Here is a 14,561-nt window from a genome sequence, read left to right on the forward strand (position 1 = left end):
TGCAGAATGCAGGCATCATACGATCTCCAAGACTTCCTGTTCCTGTCCGACGAATGGGCTCCGAGCATTTACCGATCTACAGTCACATGACCTGTTCCTGGCTCTCCCCGAACTTTTTCTCGGAGGAGCGACGGAGTCCTGCGCGTGAAGCAAGTACTCGGCCAACTGCTGGTGTGATCAGTCGGCAGAATGAGGTGTCCTTCACTTGCGCGGTTGCCATACCGCGCTGTTTCTGGTTTGACCAGAGCGCCTGTCAGACTTCAATCTCAGACTCTTCTTGCCAAACGATGCGCGTCGACGGCGGCGCTCCGTCCTGCGACTCCGGCCTTCCAGTCGGTCGTCGACAGGCGTTTCCGTCAAATCAGGAACGCATCTGGCACTGCCCAGGCTGTGTAAGTTATACATGGCTCTGTCTTGCTCAAACTTGGATCTTCAACTAACAAATTTTGTTCCAAATAGTTTGGAGGCTGCCGCTCAGTCGCCGGACAGCTTGTCACAGGAGGCCATCATTCAAAATCTCGACCCCGTAGAGGCTGAGAGGTTGTCACGAGTTCGCAACATCGGTATCGCTGTATGTTTCGCCTTATCCATAATCAGGTGAGGACAACCCAATAATTGATGACTTCTAGGCACACATCGACAGCGGTAAGACCACATGTACCGAGCGAGTTCTTTTCTACACGGGCCGTATCAAGGCCATCCACGAAGTCCGCGGTCGTGACAGTGTCGGAGCGAAGATGGACTCTATGGACCTGGAACGTGAGAAGGGTATCACCATTCAATCGGCTGCTACATTCTGTGACTGGGTCAAGAAGGAGGACGATGGCACGCAGCAGAAATACCACATGAACTTGATCGATACTCCCGGACACATTGACTTCACCATCGAGGTGGAAAGAGCCCTCCGTGTTCTCGACGGTGCCGTTATGATTCTCTGCGCTGTTTCCGGTGTTCAATCCCAGACAATTACGGTCGATCGCCAAATGAGACGCTACAACGTTCCCAGAATCTCCTTCGTCAACAAGATGGACCGTATGGGTGCGAACCCATTCAAGGCTGTCGACCAAATCAACACCAAGCTCAAGATGCCTGCCGCGGCAGTCCAAGTTCCCATTGGTGCTGAGGACGAGTTCGAGGGTGTCGTTGACCTGATTCGCATGAAGTCTATCTACAACCTTGGCCCTAGCGGTGAGGATATCGTCATCAAGGATGAAATCCCGGAGAAGGTCAAGGATGTCGTCGAGGAGAGGAGAAGAATGCTTATTGAGACCCTCGCTGATGTTGACGACGAGATTGCCGAGATTTTCCTAATGGAGGAAGAGCCCACCGAGACGCAGTTGAAGGAAGCCATCCGCCGAGCAACTGTTGGCTTGAAGTTCACTCCTGTCTTCATGGGATCTGCGCTTGCCAACAAGTCCGTGCAGCCGATGTTGGACGGTGTTATTGACTACCTTCCCAACCCGTCCGAGGTGCAAAACACTGCTCTTGACAAGAAGCGCCAGGAAGCTCAAGTGAAGCTCGTGCCATACAACTCCCTCCCCTTGGTCTGCCTTGCCTTCAAGCTGGAAGAGAGCAGTTTCGGCCAGTTGACCTACATCCGTGTGTACCAAGGAACCCTCCGGAAGGGTTCTTACGTCTATAACGCCCGTACCGACAAGAAGGTCCGCATTCCCCGTATTGTCCGCATGCACTCCAACGAAATGGAGGACGTTTCTGAAATTGGAGCTGGTGAAATCTGCGCTGTGTTCGGTGTCGAATGTGCCTCTGGTGACTCGTTCACCGATGGCCAGCTTGGGTACACAATGTCCTCCATGTTCGTTCCTGAACCCGTTATCTCGCTGTCTATCAAGCCCAAGTACAGCAAGGATTACGCCAACTTCTCCAAGGCTATGGCCCGTTTCCAAAGAGAAGACCCTACTTTTCGTGTGACATTCGACACTGAGAGCGAGCAAACCCTTATATCCGGTATGGGTGAGCTTCACCTCGACATCTACATTGAGCGTATGCGTCGTGAATACCGCGTCGACTGTGAGACTGGTCCTCCCCAGGTCGCTTACCGTGAAACCATCGGACATCGCATCGAGTTCGACCATCTGCTCAAGAAACAATCCGGAGGTCCTGGTGACTTTGCCCGTGTTGTTGGATGGATGGAGCCCACTGGTAAGCTCGAGGAGAACGTCTTCGAGGAACAGATTGTTGGAGGAAGTATTTCCGAGAAGTTCATCTTCGCTTGTGAAAAGGGTTTCCACCTGTCTTGTGAGAATGGTCCTCTCATCGGCCACAAGGTTCTCGGAACCAAGATGGTCATCAACGACGGTGCCACCCACATGACAGATTCCTCCGAATTGGCGTTCAAGAACGCCACTCAGCAGGCTTTCCGCAAGGCCTTCAAGGAGGCTCAGCCTATTGTTCTTGAGCCCTTAATGAAGACTGTCGTTACCGCCCCCGCTGAGTTCCAGGGTGACGTTATCGGTCTCCTCAACAAGCGCGGTGCTACCATCAACGACTCCGAAGTTGGTGTCGACGAATTCACCGTCTACGCTGACTGCAGTCTGAACGGCATGTTCGGCTTTAGTTCTCACCTCCGTGCCGCTACCCAGGGTAAGGGAGAGTACACCATGGAGTTCAGCCACTACGAGAAGGCTCCTCCTCAGGAACAGTATGTTTTCTCGGCCCCATTCCACTATAGCCATGCACTAACCAGCTCAATCACAGGCGTGAACTTGTCAAGAAATACTTGGAAGCCCAGGCCGCCCGCCACAAGAAATAAACAACTCACCTAACATAGACCCCGGGTACTTTTATCCAACAACTTCTCAAACCATGTATTACATACGACATACTCTCTGCGATATAGACTACCCTGTGGGCGTGTCTTGTCTTCCTCTCATGTTTTAACATCATATTGGCGCCATTTTGGCTTTGTTTCGGCGATGATCATCTATTTAGGATAAAAACGGGACGTTAACTATCTGTTACATTGTTGTATATATTAATCTTATGATCCTCTATCTCCTCTCATTGAACTGGTAAATAGAATCAATGTGATTAGATCCGTAGATGTTTCAATGTCATATATCCTATCGTCCACATGTTTATCCCAACAAACAAACCGTCTATTCCTCAAAAGCCCTCAGAACCGCAAGCGCAGCGGTAGAGAATGTAGCCACCCGATTATGACCCCCATAAGCAACACGCTCCCACCGAACTCTCTTGACAGCTTTATCCCCCTTCCCAGACTTATTCTCCCAGATGAAAACCTCATTAGGCCCACCATCCGCATCCCTCTTCTCAAAGCTCAGCGCACCCGGGGCATCCTTCACCCTCTCTCCAGTCGCAGCCGCCCAAACACGCCGGCCCTCACGCCAGGGTATCTCAACGTCATTTTTCGCGTGGATGATCGCTAGATCAAGACCCTTCTCTGCGTACGAAGGGTTTGCGATTTCAAGCGTGGTATTAACACCTGTTAGACGAGCAATGCGACCCGCTGTATTCCACGTATCGAGGATATGGCTTCTAGCCCATTTCTGGACACGCGGGTAGCCTTTCAGCGGCGAGAGGATGGGCGGTGTTATTCCTTTGACGCTGTATGACTCAATCAAGTTGGGTAAATTGCTGAAGCATGCGAGGAGGATCACGCCGGCGAAGGGCTCGGGATCTTTAATGGCTGGCTGGATGGCTGTTGGATCGGGCGAGCCGAAGGCGAAGCGCTCTGCTACTGCCGCCGTAACGGCTGTTCCTAGGCTCTGGCCGACGATGACGATGCGGGAGGGCGGGATGTTGTACGGCGCAGACGTGAGGAAGTTGAGGAGGGTGACGCCGTCGGTGATTAGGCCTTCCTCTGTGGGTGTTCCTGTTGAGATACCGAATCCGCGGTAGTCGAGTGCGAAGACGTGGATTGGGTTCTCGGGGGTTGAGAGGCCGAGGAGCATGCGGTAGCTCTCAGGGCGTTGCGCTGAGCCTAGGTGGGCGGCGTTGCCATGGACTGGACGTTGCTGGTTAGCTGTGCCTGATAGTCTGGTGTTGGGTTGCGCTACTTACAGCTTACGACTACTCTTGCATTTGGGTCATTTGCTAGAAGCTTGAATGCAGGAGTCGTGGTATAGTCGTCTTCAGGACCTGCTGGCTTGTCTGAATTCAGCTCGGGTTCATGCTCTCGACAAAGGTGCAGAGGGAGAAGGTGCCAGCCATAGAGGGTCTCGTTATCCGGGGTAACCAAGTTAAATGGCTGGACTTGAGTCTCTGCTTAAAGTCAATATGAAAGAAATCTGTAGGTGGGCAAACGACATACTCAAGAACCCAAATGACTCCACCAGATTCACATCCTCCCAGTAAGCGGGGTTGACCTTGTTTGCGTAAAGTGCGCTGTCCCAGCAAATAACAATATTAGATACGGCTTTGCGCACTTCTAGATAGATCTCAAGCGCGCTGGCACATACAGTCTCTGGACAGCTGGATATGTCAATGAGATGACAATGCTAACGTAAACAAGACCGGCAGCAGCTAACGACCAGTAGGCCTTTTTCAGAAGAGAATTGGTCTCAACCATACTCGGCCAAAATCTACTGATGTTTGTAAGCTTGGAAATAAAGTAACAGATAAAGCAGCTGACTGGTATGATCTTCGAATCTAGATATTCATGCTGCATGTACATACTTGAGCGCAGTAAATAAGGACGGGATTGAACTATGGCTCGTACGTCGTCATCAGGAGAGTAAATCAACAGGATAAAAGCAATACAGCTTGAAGGTTAATAGGAGAGTGGTCAGCAAAGCCAGAGATAGCCCGGAGATAATGACAATGATGTCGTGAGTGCCTCAGGCTGCACCGGAGACTAATCTTCTTTCCTTGTCGACAGTCGAACTCTCAGTTGATTTATTCCAACAACTTCACCTCCGCCGCTCCCCCATCTCTCCGCCTTTGCGAAATGCCCATAAATCCCTTCGATGGGCTTCCGTATCGGCGAATCTCTTGACTGTCTCCCGCGACCCGCTCTCCATGGCCGAAAAACGCAGACTCTCCACCCGTGAACGTCGCGAACCTGCGGCGAAGCGACGAGTCTCCGAAGCGGCCACCCGAGCATCATCCCCAGCACAATCCGAAAAGACCACAAGGAGAAAGGCTTCCACCCCTGCTACAGTCTCGTCTCCAGCTGCAACACCGAATCCGCCTCCTGAAATTGTTGAGCCACCGCTACCGACTAAGATCAAGGATGGGGAGCCTCTTCCGACGCGCCCTTCGGCGCAGCCCGCGGACCTGTCGCTTAAGGAGTATCAGTCTATAGCAGAAAGGTATCCTCTTTGCCCTGTCTAACCCTTACTATTATATATTGAACGGTCGCTAATTGGTGGCTTTCTAGCGCGGTCCTACTCGTATCCCTCGAACGGTCAAAGAAAAAGTGGCTCAGCGATGGTATCCTGGAGCGTTACTGGACGAAGCCAAAAAAGACGAAGAGGGATCAGCTCCAAGGCAAGAACCCGCCAAAAGAGTCGATGTCCAAGGTTGGGCCTTGCAATATTGTTGTCGGCCCTCATCTTTTCGACGCAATGCTGTACACAGTCAAGGATCCCAACGCGCCGCCGCCGGTTCAATACACTCCGACTCAACGGCCAATGGTTCACTACGGACCCCCAAACAACTTTCAGCAATACCATCCTTATCCCCAGGCACCTGCTCAGAGCCAAAGACCCCACCCCCAACAAGCACCTCACCCCCCACCACCCCAACAGGGCTACCAACAAGCTCATCGCCCGCCGCCTCCGCAACCCGCAAGGACGCCGAGCAATCATACCCCCCATCGTCCGCCTGGGCCTCAGTCCGCGCAGCGTCCGACCCCTAATCAGAATCCGCCTCCTCAACAACAACCACCGAAGCCGAATCCTGATCCCGTCATTCAAATGCTCGCTACGCGCGCGGCGCAAGACCCCGAGCTGAAAGCTTTGATGAGATTGGTGGCCTCGACAAATGCCACGCAGGAACAGTTGCGCACCTTTCAGGCCCATATCGATGAGCTGAATGCGATTATACGTGCACGGGAGCAGCAACAACGCCGTCAACAACAACAACAGCAGCAGCAGCAGTCTTCACAGCCGCCAACCCCTACTCCCGCGCGACCATCTCCACGACCGTCAGAACCGGCAGTCCAAACATCCCAACAGCCGCCATCGCAAGGAGTGTCGCAGCCACCGCCAGCAACTCCCCAGCAACAGCCTCCGCGACAAGAACGACAAAACTCAACACCGCCGGCCCAAGCGCAGCAAACACCCCAGTCACGGCCTCGGGTGGAAGTACAGGTTACTCGGCCACCGCAGCCTGGAGCAACACCTCAGAACTCCAGTACCGATGTGCAGAACCGCCAGACCCCTGCGTCACAACCCACGCCCACAACACCACAGGTCAAACAAGAGCCAGGGGCAGGGACGACCGCACCGGCACCGGCCCCTGCCCCTGCACCAGCGCCTCATGCTCCGAGCCCAAGCGTTGCCCCTGGCGCACAGCAGAGTCCTGCACCGCAGCCGATGCCCCCTCCGCCGCAACAGCAACAACCGGCAACGGGCCCGAGACCGGGACAACAATACCAGTATCAGCAGCCGCCGTATCAGGCACAGCCGATACAGTCTCGGCCACCGCAATATGGTTCTCCAGCCCAGTATTACCGCGCGACTCCTCCGCGACCGCCACCTCCCCCGCGCCAAAACTTTAAGTCAGTGGTATTCGAGTTCACTTCCCCTCTCACACCATACGGAAGCAGCACCTCTGGTCATGCAGGGTCAGGAGACCGCTACCTTTTTCCCGAAAACACAATTCTCGAGTGGCTCTCCGGCGGAACCATAGTCCTCGCTTCATTCTTGTTAGTCCGCAAGGTCGACCCGAACACCCCGTTCCCGATTGAAACAGCCGAAGACACCGCTCCCGCACGAGCAAAAGGCAAGTCGACATCGAAATCAAAGAAGGCAGACAAGAACAAAGACAAAGCAGAGGGAACCCAAAAGGCAGAAGACAAAGATCAAGCCGCCGAAACTGGGAAACAGTCAGAAAAAAAGGACCCCAGCCAACAAGCCGCTCAGGACAACAACCCCGACGCAAAGAGCACAGACACCAGCAAACCCACACCCGACTCCAAAACCCTCGACGACAGGAAGCCCTCCAATCTAAAAGAGTATTACCAACCCATAACCTTCCGCATTTACTCCGCAAACCCCAAAATCCTCGAACCTCTCTCCCGCGTTGTAAAACCCCCAGAGGAAGTCCGCAAGTACATGAACGAAATCATGGACAGGGCTGAACGCGCCCCCGACGGGTTCCTAGCTTACCAGCTCCCCCGCGAGCAGGCCCTTGAAGACCACGAGTCCGAGAACGATACGAAGAAGGGTGGCACGCCTGTCCCGTTTGTTAATGGGCGGAGTAAGCTCTCTCGGGGGCGGACTGTGGGTGAGGATGAGGAGGCAGAGAACACAGATGCGCCCATTGAGGAAGACGAGGAAGAGGAATTGATGGATTTCTACGGCGCGCCGAGTGGGCTTATGCCGTTAGGTATCTGATGAATGGGGTCGTTGTATTATTATATAACTGTTTTTGGAGGGTCATTTGCCTATCCACCCATGCTATTATTATACTTTGGATAGTTGCTGTACAATATATCACTGAGACTTCATTTGCGATATGCAATACCAAGCTTTGCCTAAGAGTATGAGTTTGTTCATTCTTATATTCATATCGTAATAACAAAACAAAGTCCGTATGGCTCAAAGTCTTGAATGGTCCAAACACCTAAACACCAACCAACTCAGACACTACGGTAGAACTAGAAGACTAAGTACTCCCACCACTCCTCCCAGCCCCAGCATTATCCCCAATAATACCCGCCGTCTCAAGCAACCACCTCGCCTGCTCAACCGCATCCCCTTCACCCCCAGCCCGAAGATTAACATTCCGTCTTCTCTCCGCCTCCCGAGCCTCAAACGCCCAATTCGCTTGTTGGAGTTCGACTGCACTTTTACCGGCTTCGCGAGATGAAGACCCGTCTGGGTCAGGTATTAAGCCCCAGATTTCGAGAGCGTAGATCTCAATGGGTGTTTTCGTTTTTCTATCTGATGATGTTGAGGAGGATGAGGATGGCGAGGGAGGGAAGAAAACACCGTCGTGTCCGAAGGGTGCAATGTGGAGTTCTGCATTCTCGAGACTCGTATCGATTGTTAAACTACCCGCTCCTAACGGCGTAGGCGATAACTTCTGTGTTCGGGAAGCAGGCGGGATCCGACACCCGATTGCAATGCCTGTGTTATTTGAGAAGTATGCAACTGGGGTATTTGGCTTGTCCATTATTGAACTTGATGGGTTCCCTGGTAGCAGTATATGATGAGGCGATAATTGGAAGAGAGATGGTAAGACGGAGGTAGAGAATTTCGAGGAACTGCCGTGGGATGAGGTTGGTGATTTCCAGGGTTGAGGGAGGTATGCGCCTATTGTAACCATTGATTCTGTATCTGTGTTTTGGCCGTGCAGGAGCATCAGTGTGCCTGATTGCCAGGTCATGACGTTGTGGGAGAAAGAGGTAAGCGAGGAGCCATGAGCTGTTGTTGAGAAGACGGGGTGAAGGCGGATGTTGCCGTGGAGGAGGTTCTGTTTGGTGGATGCGGAGGGGAGGAAGAAGGAGAGGTGGGATATTATGCTGGAACTTAGAATGCTTGACTCGAAGCTTCCGGGGAGTGTGATTGAGATAGGTGCTGGCTTTGGCGTGGGTTCTGGAGATGGGTTGGTTTCGGGGCTTTCGCCGGTGCTTCCGCGGTGCTGAGAGAAGTCGAGGTTCTTGCTAAAGAGAAGGTGTTCAAACAAAGGCGTCAATGGGTCAAAGAGGTAGGGCATGGAGTTGGTAATGGTTCCCGCAAAGGTTCTGTAGCTGATTCCACCTGATGGTTCTTGATGGAAAGCTGCCAGGATGCTATCCGCTTCTTTTCGAACAGACTCCATCCGTTCCTCGTTCAAGTCTGTTGTATAAGTCGTGACATCCTCCAACGGTTTCAATGGCGCTATAACAAGCAAGAGCATCAGAAGGCGACGAAATGTGCCCACGGAAATTCGAGCCTCGTACAACCTCTTATCAATGCGGGAATCGTGCTTGAAGACTTCGATAGCATCCAACGATTCCAGTGCTGCAAGCGCAAGGTCATCGTCATCATCCTCATAATCATCGTTGGCCGGTGCATCAATGTCGTACCCAGGAGCGTGTGAGCGGACCGCTTCCGCGTCATCAGTCTTGCCCTCTGTCTCTTCAGTAGGCTTCTCAACCTCCTTCCTCCCCACATCAGCCAAACTCCCAAAAAGCAACCGAATTCGGTTCTTCTGCCCCCGCCTCAAGACCTTCCCATATCTTTCCGTCAGTAGCACAGCAACCTTAATCATAGCCTCAAACGTAAGCACACTCGGAGCCAGCGAATTCTGGAATGGGAAAGCACCCAGGTACGAAACCATGCGAAAGATAACAGGTCCAGCATCGAGAGGACAATGCTCGTCGCTGTGATCAGGAATCCCCAAGAAGTCAGAAAGCGTCTTTTCGTTCCAGTACTTTAGTCCGCCTTGGTCTGTAGCGCGGGTGAAGAAGTTGTCTTTGAAATGGGTGAGTTCTAATGGGGTAAAGCATTTTGTTGCGAAGCGCTCTGCGAGTACGAGGCTTAGTTGTTCTGTTTATTTGTTAGCTCTATGCAACAATCATTATTCATGTCGGAATAGTTTTTTGTATGCAAGATAGGCACCAACCTGGAGAGGCATGGGTAGCTTCTTCGTGAGACTGGCCTAAACCCATGTTGTCTGTGTTTACGTCCAAGTTCTAGGACTGGATATTTTAAAAAAGACAAGCGAGTTCGGCCAATTCTCAGAACTAAGCTCTGGTATATAGACGACAATATACTCCGCTGTGGAAGCTTGTCCGGATACGCCGAAGATTTGGCCGTAGGCCCTCAGCTCTGCAACCCAATGTCGATCAAGCGAGCAAGATTATCAAGAGCAGAAAGTTGACCATGGAGAACAAATAGCGATGGATTTCATGAAATCACAGACATGAATCCGACGATCGAGCGTGGAGTGATTGTTGATGCAGAGGGGAAACGGGCGCTGGGGCCGGGCCTAGACTCGACGTCACCATCGAATCCGGAATGCGGAGGCTCCAGGCATGGCTAACCGCATGCGTGCCTTCGAGTCTACCAGTCATCTTTTTCATATATACTACGGAAACCCAAAACCATAAATTGTGTTTCAATCTTTGATTGTTAATTTATAGAGCTCGTTATGCTATCATTTGGTAACATATAGGTATAAGAAAGAGAAGGAATCAAACATCCTCTACAGCATAACAAGACCCACACCACCCATCTTCGAAGCATCAGGTAGGTTTTTTTCGTTGACTCCGCCAGGGATTTGAGGGGTGCGGTAGTTGTATAGGTAGAAGTGCAGCTGGCCATCACCAGCACCGAACTTGAGGTGCTCCAGGAAGAGAGGGTTGTGTTGTGAAGTGAGGGCGTTGAAGACGTCGAAATTGGCCTAGTGGAAATGTTAGTGGGATGGCCCGCAATTTAAAGGAACTGGACCATACCTTCTTAGCTAGGATCAAAGCATCGCTCATCAGCATCTGCAGACGCTCCTTGAGTGCTTTTTGGTCACCCGAGAAAGCTGTCTCGGTCGCGTAGTAGTAGAGGTAGGCGGCGCGGACACAGTCGTGCTTGGGGTGTTGAATCACGGTAGACTCGAGGTTATAGAATGAGAAGAAGTCCGTAATCCTGTGAGTCTCAGGGTCTTCCACCACATATGACCAGATAACTTGCTCCTTCTGAGCGTCGGGCTTGTACACTAGCCAGTGCTCAATTTCCTCCTTGTTGAAGGCATGCATAAGGTCGAACTGCTTCAGATAGCGCTCCAAGAGATCGTGGACGGCGTCGACATCCTTAGCCTCCATGGGTCTAAGGTTCGGCGTTGATGTGTTGCTGGGAAGGTGGTTCTTGGTGATCTGGCGAGCCTTCGTGGATCCAGCGGGGAGAGGAGAGAATCCGACCTCGTAGAGCTTCAACCAGTCGAGGGGACGGTGGTAGTATCGACAAGATGTGACGGGTGTCGGAAGGACAACACCGGCCGTGTAAACTGCCTGGTAGATGCCGTTCAAGTAGCACCGACGAGTGATTTCCTTGATGAGGACGGGTGCCAGACGCTTGGACCGCAGCTTCTTGTGAATGCAAAGGAAGTTGATCTCTGTAACCTTAATCTTCTGTCCTCGCACGCAAAGCTGTGTAGGGACACCAGAAATCGAGGCCACCAATTTGCGCGACTTCGTAGCACGGACACCGACGTGCCATTCCTTGCGCCAACCCGGGGACATAAGAGCCCTACAGATTGGAGTATATCCGTCAGCCTCGAAACCAATTCACCATGTCACCAAGATAAAGTTACTCACCAATGCAGGAATGACTTCGAATATCTAAACCGAAACATCGCATTATCATCCTCCACATAGTGATAAGTCAAAAGATCCCAAAGCTCCTTCAACTCCTCCTCATTCGTCAAATCCAGCGTCGCCCACTCAAAACCCTCAATCAAAGCATCTGGCTCCTTCGAGACCTTCTCAGGATCAATCATCTTAATCGGCCCACCAGTTTCACTGCTCGCGTCGTCAAAGCGGGGCACAGGTTGCGTCTGCCAGAACTTGAACGCCGCCATGTCCTTCTTGTTCTTGCCCGTCAGAGACAGGCCGGTAAGAAGCTCAGAGATATCCATCTTGCGCAATTGCTCCACGGCTTTGTCTTTGTCCAGGCCGCTGAGCTCGTTCTTCAGCGCGGGATTGTTTTCCAGGAGGGCTTCGACTGCCTGCGGGGTCATTTTCGCGCCGGCGGCGGGTTGCTCCGCATCGCTGGACTTCTAAGTAGCGAAGACAGTTAGTATACGGTAGGTAGGATGTAGAATGGTAACTGGAAATACTCACTTGGGGCGCCTTGCCCTTGGAGTCTTTGGAGTTCGGCATTGCTGGGGTGGTGGAGTTGTAGGAGGGAAGCTTGAACGGAGCAAGAGCGGAAGAGCTGGAGGTTTTCGAGCCCCACGTCACTCGCAACGGTGGCCTCTGTGCTTTTGCGGAGGTGTCATGCGAGACTAAAACGTTGGCACGTGTGATATTTGTAAAAGCCACATATTCATGTTTTTGTAACCTTGAGCAGGCAGTGACTGTATCTAAATGGTTGGTTTGCTGGCCTTGAATCGCTGCCTCGGTATTCATCTGAGGGCGCCCAAGAAATCAAGTAGGTGACGTATGAGAAGACCATATTCCTACATGTAGTGTACGATTGTGTTCTATGTGAAGTACCACCATATTTAAATTAAGATGCGCCATCCTATGAAGGTGTGTTTTGTTGAATCCACTGAACGCCGCCTTTTCGCCAAGATGTTAAATTCCTTGAAGCCCCAGATAACGCTGTTGAAATTATAGATGCAATGTTGAACTCTCGTGAAATTGAATCACCAATTACAGTTAGGCCTTGTTGGACTCGGGCTTCGTCTCAATGACATCGAGGAAACCGCCCACTAAGTGCAAGCTTCCGGTGACAAAGGTCATAATGGGAGCCTCGTCACCACAGACTCGGCCGCCCTCCTTCGATGCAAGCTCTCTGGTGAAATCAACGGCCTCTTCAATTGTGCCATAGACCTTGACATCCGCAGTAGGGTCAATGGCCTTCCACTTCTCCGCGAGCGCATTCTGGACTTGCAGCTTTTCAACGGCGTTGTTGTCTTGGTTCATGCTCACAAGGTCTGGCCGGTAGCCCGCTTGCTTGTAAGTGACGTTCGTGCAAAAGAGTACATGGGTGAATGGGGTCCCAGATCCAAGCGCGGTCTCGAGAGTTTCGTGAAGGGCCTGGGCCAGGGCGTTGCTGTCACGGGTCTGTTGGTTGAAGATCAAGACCCGCAGTTTCTTCGCCGCTGTCGCTTCCGATGAGGAGTTGGCTAGGATCTGCGAAGCGAACCATTGACCGGCCAGCTTGATACTTTCTTGTGTATGGCCTCCGTCGATGTACCAGCTGACGCTCTTCTCATGCCTGGTCTGGCACCTTCCTTCAAGCTGAGCTTGCTGTAAGCCCCGGCGGAACTCCGCAGGCAGGGGCTGCTTCATAAGACTGGTGGTGATGTCTTGTTTGCCGAGCTTCTTGAGCACTTCCCCAGCAGTCGCGACAGCCAATGCCGCGTTACCGAACTGAAAGTCGCCGGCTAGGCCCAATTTTATCTCTCCATCTTTCTGTAGGTCGGGATGCCCTGGCACGATCTCCAGCTCAGTGTTCTTTGTGGCGGCACGCTCTTGTAGCACCTTCTCAGCGCTCGGTGGTTGAGGCGCACTAAAGGCCTTCACATTAGCCTTGATAATTCCACCCTTATGCCACGCAATCTCCTCAATTGTGCTTCCCAGGAGAGCAACATGGTCGATCCCCAGACTCGTAATCGCCGTAGCCGCCGGCTGCTCAAGGACATTGGTACAGTCATATTCCCCGCCAATTCCGCACTCAATAACGGCGGAATCCACGCCCTCGCTCAGGTATGTATGGAACGCCATTAGCGTCAGATATCGGAAGTACTGAGGCTTCGTTTGGAGATTGTTTGGGTCTTCGCCAGCTGCCCTGGCAGCCTCATCCAACCTATCCCAGACCTCAAAGAAGTACCGCGCAAACTTCTCTTCGGAAATGGGCACATTGTCAATTCTGATGCGCTCGCGAGCGAAACGCAGGTGTGGAGAAGTGTAGAGACCGACTTTATTGATGATCGGGGAGGATGATTGCGACGCGGTGTATTGGTAGAGGATGGAGGAGATGAAGCTAGAGGTCGATCCTTTGCCTTTCGTGCCAGCGACATGAATGGGGTTGAGACGGTTCAAATCAGATGGCTACATGAGAGTTGAGGATAAAATGTCAGCTACCATATGCGCGCGACAATCGGATTCGCAAGAGGGCCGCTGACCTGGTAACCGATGCGCCGCAGCCACTCGACAGTCTCCGGCAAAGATCGAAGATTGAGCGCATGTCTATTTTCGGGCTTGTTGAATTCCTGAACTATCGCGAAATTGGATTGCAATAAGTTGAGAGCTGCAATTGCAGCCTATAAACCATGATCAGTGCTGCGTCACTGAGCTTCCCGAGGAGCTTTCACATACTCCATAATCGCGAGACATAACGATTGACTGCAACGATAGCGATCGAGACTGCGTCTTGGAAAAGAGATTTGATATACCAATCCCCCTCATCAGCGTATAAGAGGGGGGCTTTTCGCTTACGTGACTATTTCCCTCTTGTGGAGGGGCAGTTGGTCGTAGACTTCGGAGTCCGGCAGAATGGTCTCGGTGACCGTATATCACGTGATTATGATGATGTATACATGGCGAAGTAGAAAATGTACATGAATCGGAGTACTCTCCGTATGTCTTCATTAAAAACGGTGCAGTAAGACAAAGGGGACAATGTTGTATACCTCTACATCATGAACATATTATGAGCCCGGTCGGCCGATAGGAGAAGCGACAAACATGTGGAAGTGAAGGAAAAGTC

General features: G+C 52.0%; 6 protein-coding genes across 6 annotated transcripts; 2 read left to right on the plus strand and 4 right to left on the minus strand.

Annotated features, from left to right (window-relative positions):
- The first annotated feature begins 147 nt into the window (after window positions 1-147).
- On the plus strand, window positions 148-3,051 carry BDV14DRAFT_171325 (elongation factor G). Its single transcript, XM_073768374.1, has 4 exons — window positions 148-392; window positions 460-571; window positions 630-2,659; window positions 2,716-3,051. The coding sequence occupies exons 1-4, from the start codon at window positions 190-192 to the stop codon at window positions 2,768-2,770; spliced, it is 2,400 nt and encodes a 799-aa protein (XP_073629220.1). The 5' UTR covers window positions 148-189; the 3' UTR covers window positions 2,771-3,051.
- A 65-nt stretch (window positions 3,052-3,116) lies between these two features.
- Window positions 3,117-4,549, minus strand: BDV14DRAFT_199054 (alpha/beta hydrolase; the record flags this gene model as incomplete). The annotated part of the gene is made up of 4 exons (XM_073773151.1): window positions 3,117-3,985; window positions 4,042-4,242; window positions 4,292-4,365; window positions 4,440-4,549. 4 exons carry the CDS (start codon window positions 4,547-4,549, stop codon window positions 3,117-3,119), a joined length of 1,254 nt encoding a protein of 417 aa, XP_073629221.1.
- Window positions 4,550-4,898: 349 nt separating this feature from the next.
- Window positions 4,899-7,663, plus strand: BDV14DRAFT_46609 (uncharacterized protein). Its single transcript, XM_073776833.1, has 2 exons — window positions 4,899-5,291; window positions 5,360-7,663. Exons 1-2 carry the CDS (start codon window positions 4,999-5,001, stop codon window positions 7,539-7,541), a joined length of 2,475 nt encoding a protein of 824 aa, XP_073629222.1. The 5' UTR covers window positions 4,899-4,998; the 3' UTR covers window positions 7,542-7,663.
- A 1-nt stretch (window position 7,664) lies between these two features.
- On the minus strand, window positions 7,665-9,899 carry BDV14DRAFT_46614 (TLD domain-containing protein). The gene is made up of 2 exons (XM_073776834.1): window positions 9,757-9,899; window positions 7,665-9,680 (listed from the first exon to the last, which is right to left on the minus strand). Exons 1-2 carry the CDS (start codon window positions 9,800-9,802, stop codon window positions 7,813-7,815), a joined length of 1,914 nt encoding a protein of 637 aa, XP_073629223.1. The 5' UTR covers window positions 9,803-9,899; the 3' UTR covers window positions 7,665-7,812.
- A 345-nt stretch (window positions 9,900-10,244) lies between these two features.
- On the minus strand, window positions 10,245-12,136 carry BDV14DRAFT_171332 (glycylpeptide N-tetradecanoyltransferase swoF). The gene is made up of 4 exons (XM_073768375.1): window positions 11,966-12,136; window positions 11,441-11,901; window positions 10,589-11,372; window positions 10,245-10,536 (listed from the first exon to the last, which is right to left on the minus strand). Exons 1-4 carry the CDS (start codon window positions 12,002-12,004, stop codon window positions 10,339-10,341), a joined length of 1,482 nt encoding a protein of 493 aa, XP_073629224.1. The 5' UTR covers window positions 12,005-12,136; the 3' UTR covers window positions 10,245-10,338.
- Window positions 12,137-12,235: 99 nt separating this feature from the next.
- Window positions 12,236-14,332, minus strand: BDV14DRAFT_171334 (tetrahydrofolate synthase). Its single transcript, XM_073768376.1, has 3 exons — window positions 14,171-14,332; window positions 13,978-14,115; window positions 12,236-13,903 (listed from the first exon to the last, which is right to left on the minus strand). Exons 1-3 carry the CDS (start codon window positions 14,258-14,260, stop codon window positions 12,506-12,508), a joined length of 1,626 nt encoding a protein of 541 aa, XP_073629225.1. The 5' UTR covers window positions 14,261-14,332; the 3' UTR covers window positions 12,236-12,505.
- Window positions 14,333-14,561: the final 229 nt, after the last annotated feature.

Source organism: Aspergillus stella-maris (genome assembly GCF_047715825.1).
Source record: "Aspergillus stella-maris strain CBS 113639 unplaced genomic scaffold BDV14scaffold_20, whole genome shotgun sequence".
Classification (NCBI taxonomy): Eukaryota; Fungi; Ascomycota; class Eurotiomycetes; order Eurotiales; family Aspergillaceae; genus Aspergillus; species Aspergillus stella-maris.

Coding starts and splice junctions, on each gene's coding strand:
- BDV14DRAFT_171325 (XM_073768374.1), top strand. CDS start 190: ATGAGGTGTCCTTCACTTGCGCGGTTGCCATACCGCGCTGTTTCTGGT. Junction 572..629: donor TTCGCAACATCGGTATCGCT/GTATGTTTCGCC, acceptor GATGACTTCTAG/GCACACATCGACAGCGGTAA. Junction 2,660..2,715: donor AAGGCTCCTCCTCAGGAACA/GTATGTTTTCTC, acceptor GCTCAATCACAG/GCGTGAACTTGTCAAGAAAT.
- BDV14DRAFT_46609 (XM_073776833.1), top strand. CDS start 4,999: ATGGCCGAAAAACGCAGACTCTCCACCCGTGAACGTCGCGAACCTGCG. Junction 5,292..5,359: donor TATCAGTCTATAGCAGAAAG/GTATCCTCTTTG, acceptor GTGGCTTTCTAG/CGCGGTCCTACTCGTATCCC.
- BDV14DRAFT_46614 (XM_073776834.1), bottom strand. CDS start 9,802: ATGGGTTTAGGCCAGTCTCACGAAGAAGCTACCCATGCCTCTCCAG. Junction 9,681..9,756: donor AGCTACCCATGCCTCTCCAG/GTTGGTGCCTAT, acceptor ACAAATAAACAG/AACAACTAAGCCTCGTACTC.
- BDV14DRAFT_171332 (XM_073768375.1), bottom strand. CDS start 12,004: ATGCCGAACTCCAAAGACTCCAAGGGCAAGGCGCCCCAA. Junction 11,373..11,440: donor TCGAAGTCATTCCTGCATTG/GTGAGTAACTTT, acceptor TCCAATCTGTAG/GGCTCTTATGTCCCCGGGTT. Junction 10,537..10,588: donor CTTTGATCCTAGCTAAGAAG/GTATGGTCCAGT, acceptor CATTTCCACTAG/GCCAATTTCGACGTCTTCAA.
- BDV14DRAFT_171334 (XM_073768376.1), bottom strand. CDS start 14,260: ATGAGGGGGATTGGTATATCAAATCTCTTTTCCAAGACGCAGTCTCGA. Junction 14,116..14,170: donor TTATGTCTCGCGATTATGGA/GTATGTGAAAGC, acceptor CATGGTTTATAG/GCTGCAATTGCAGCTCTCAA. Junction 13,904..13,977: donor TGCGGCGCATCGGTTACCAG/GTCAGCGGCCCT, acceptor ACTCTCATGTAG/CCATCTGATTTGAACCGTCT.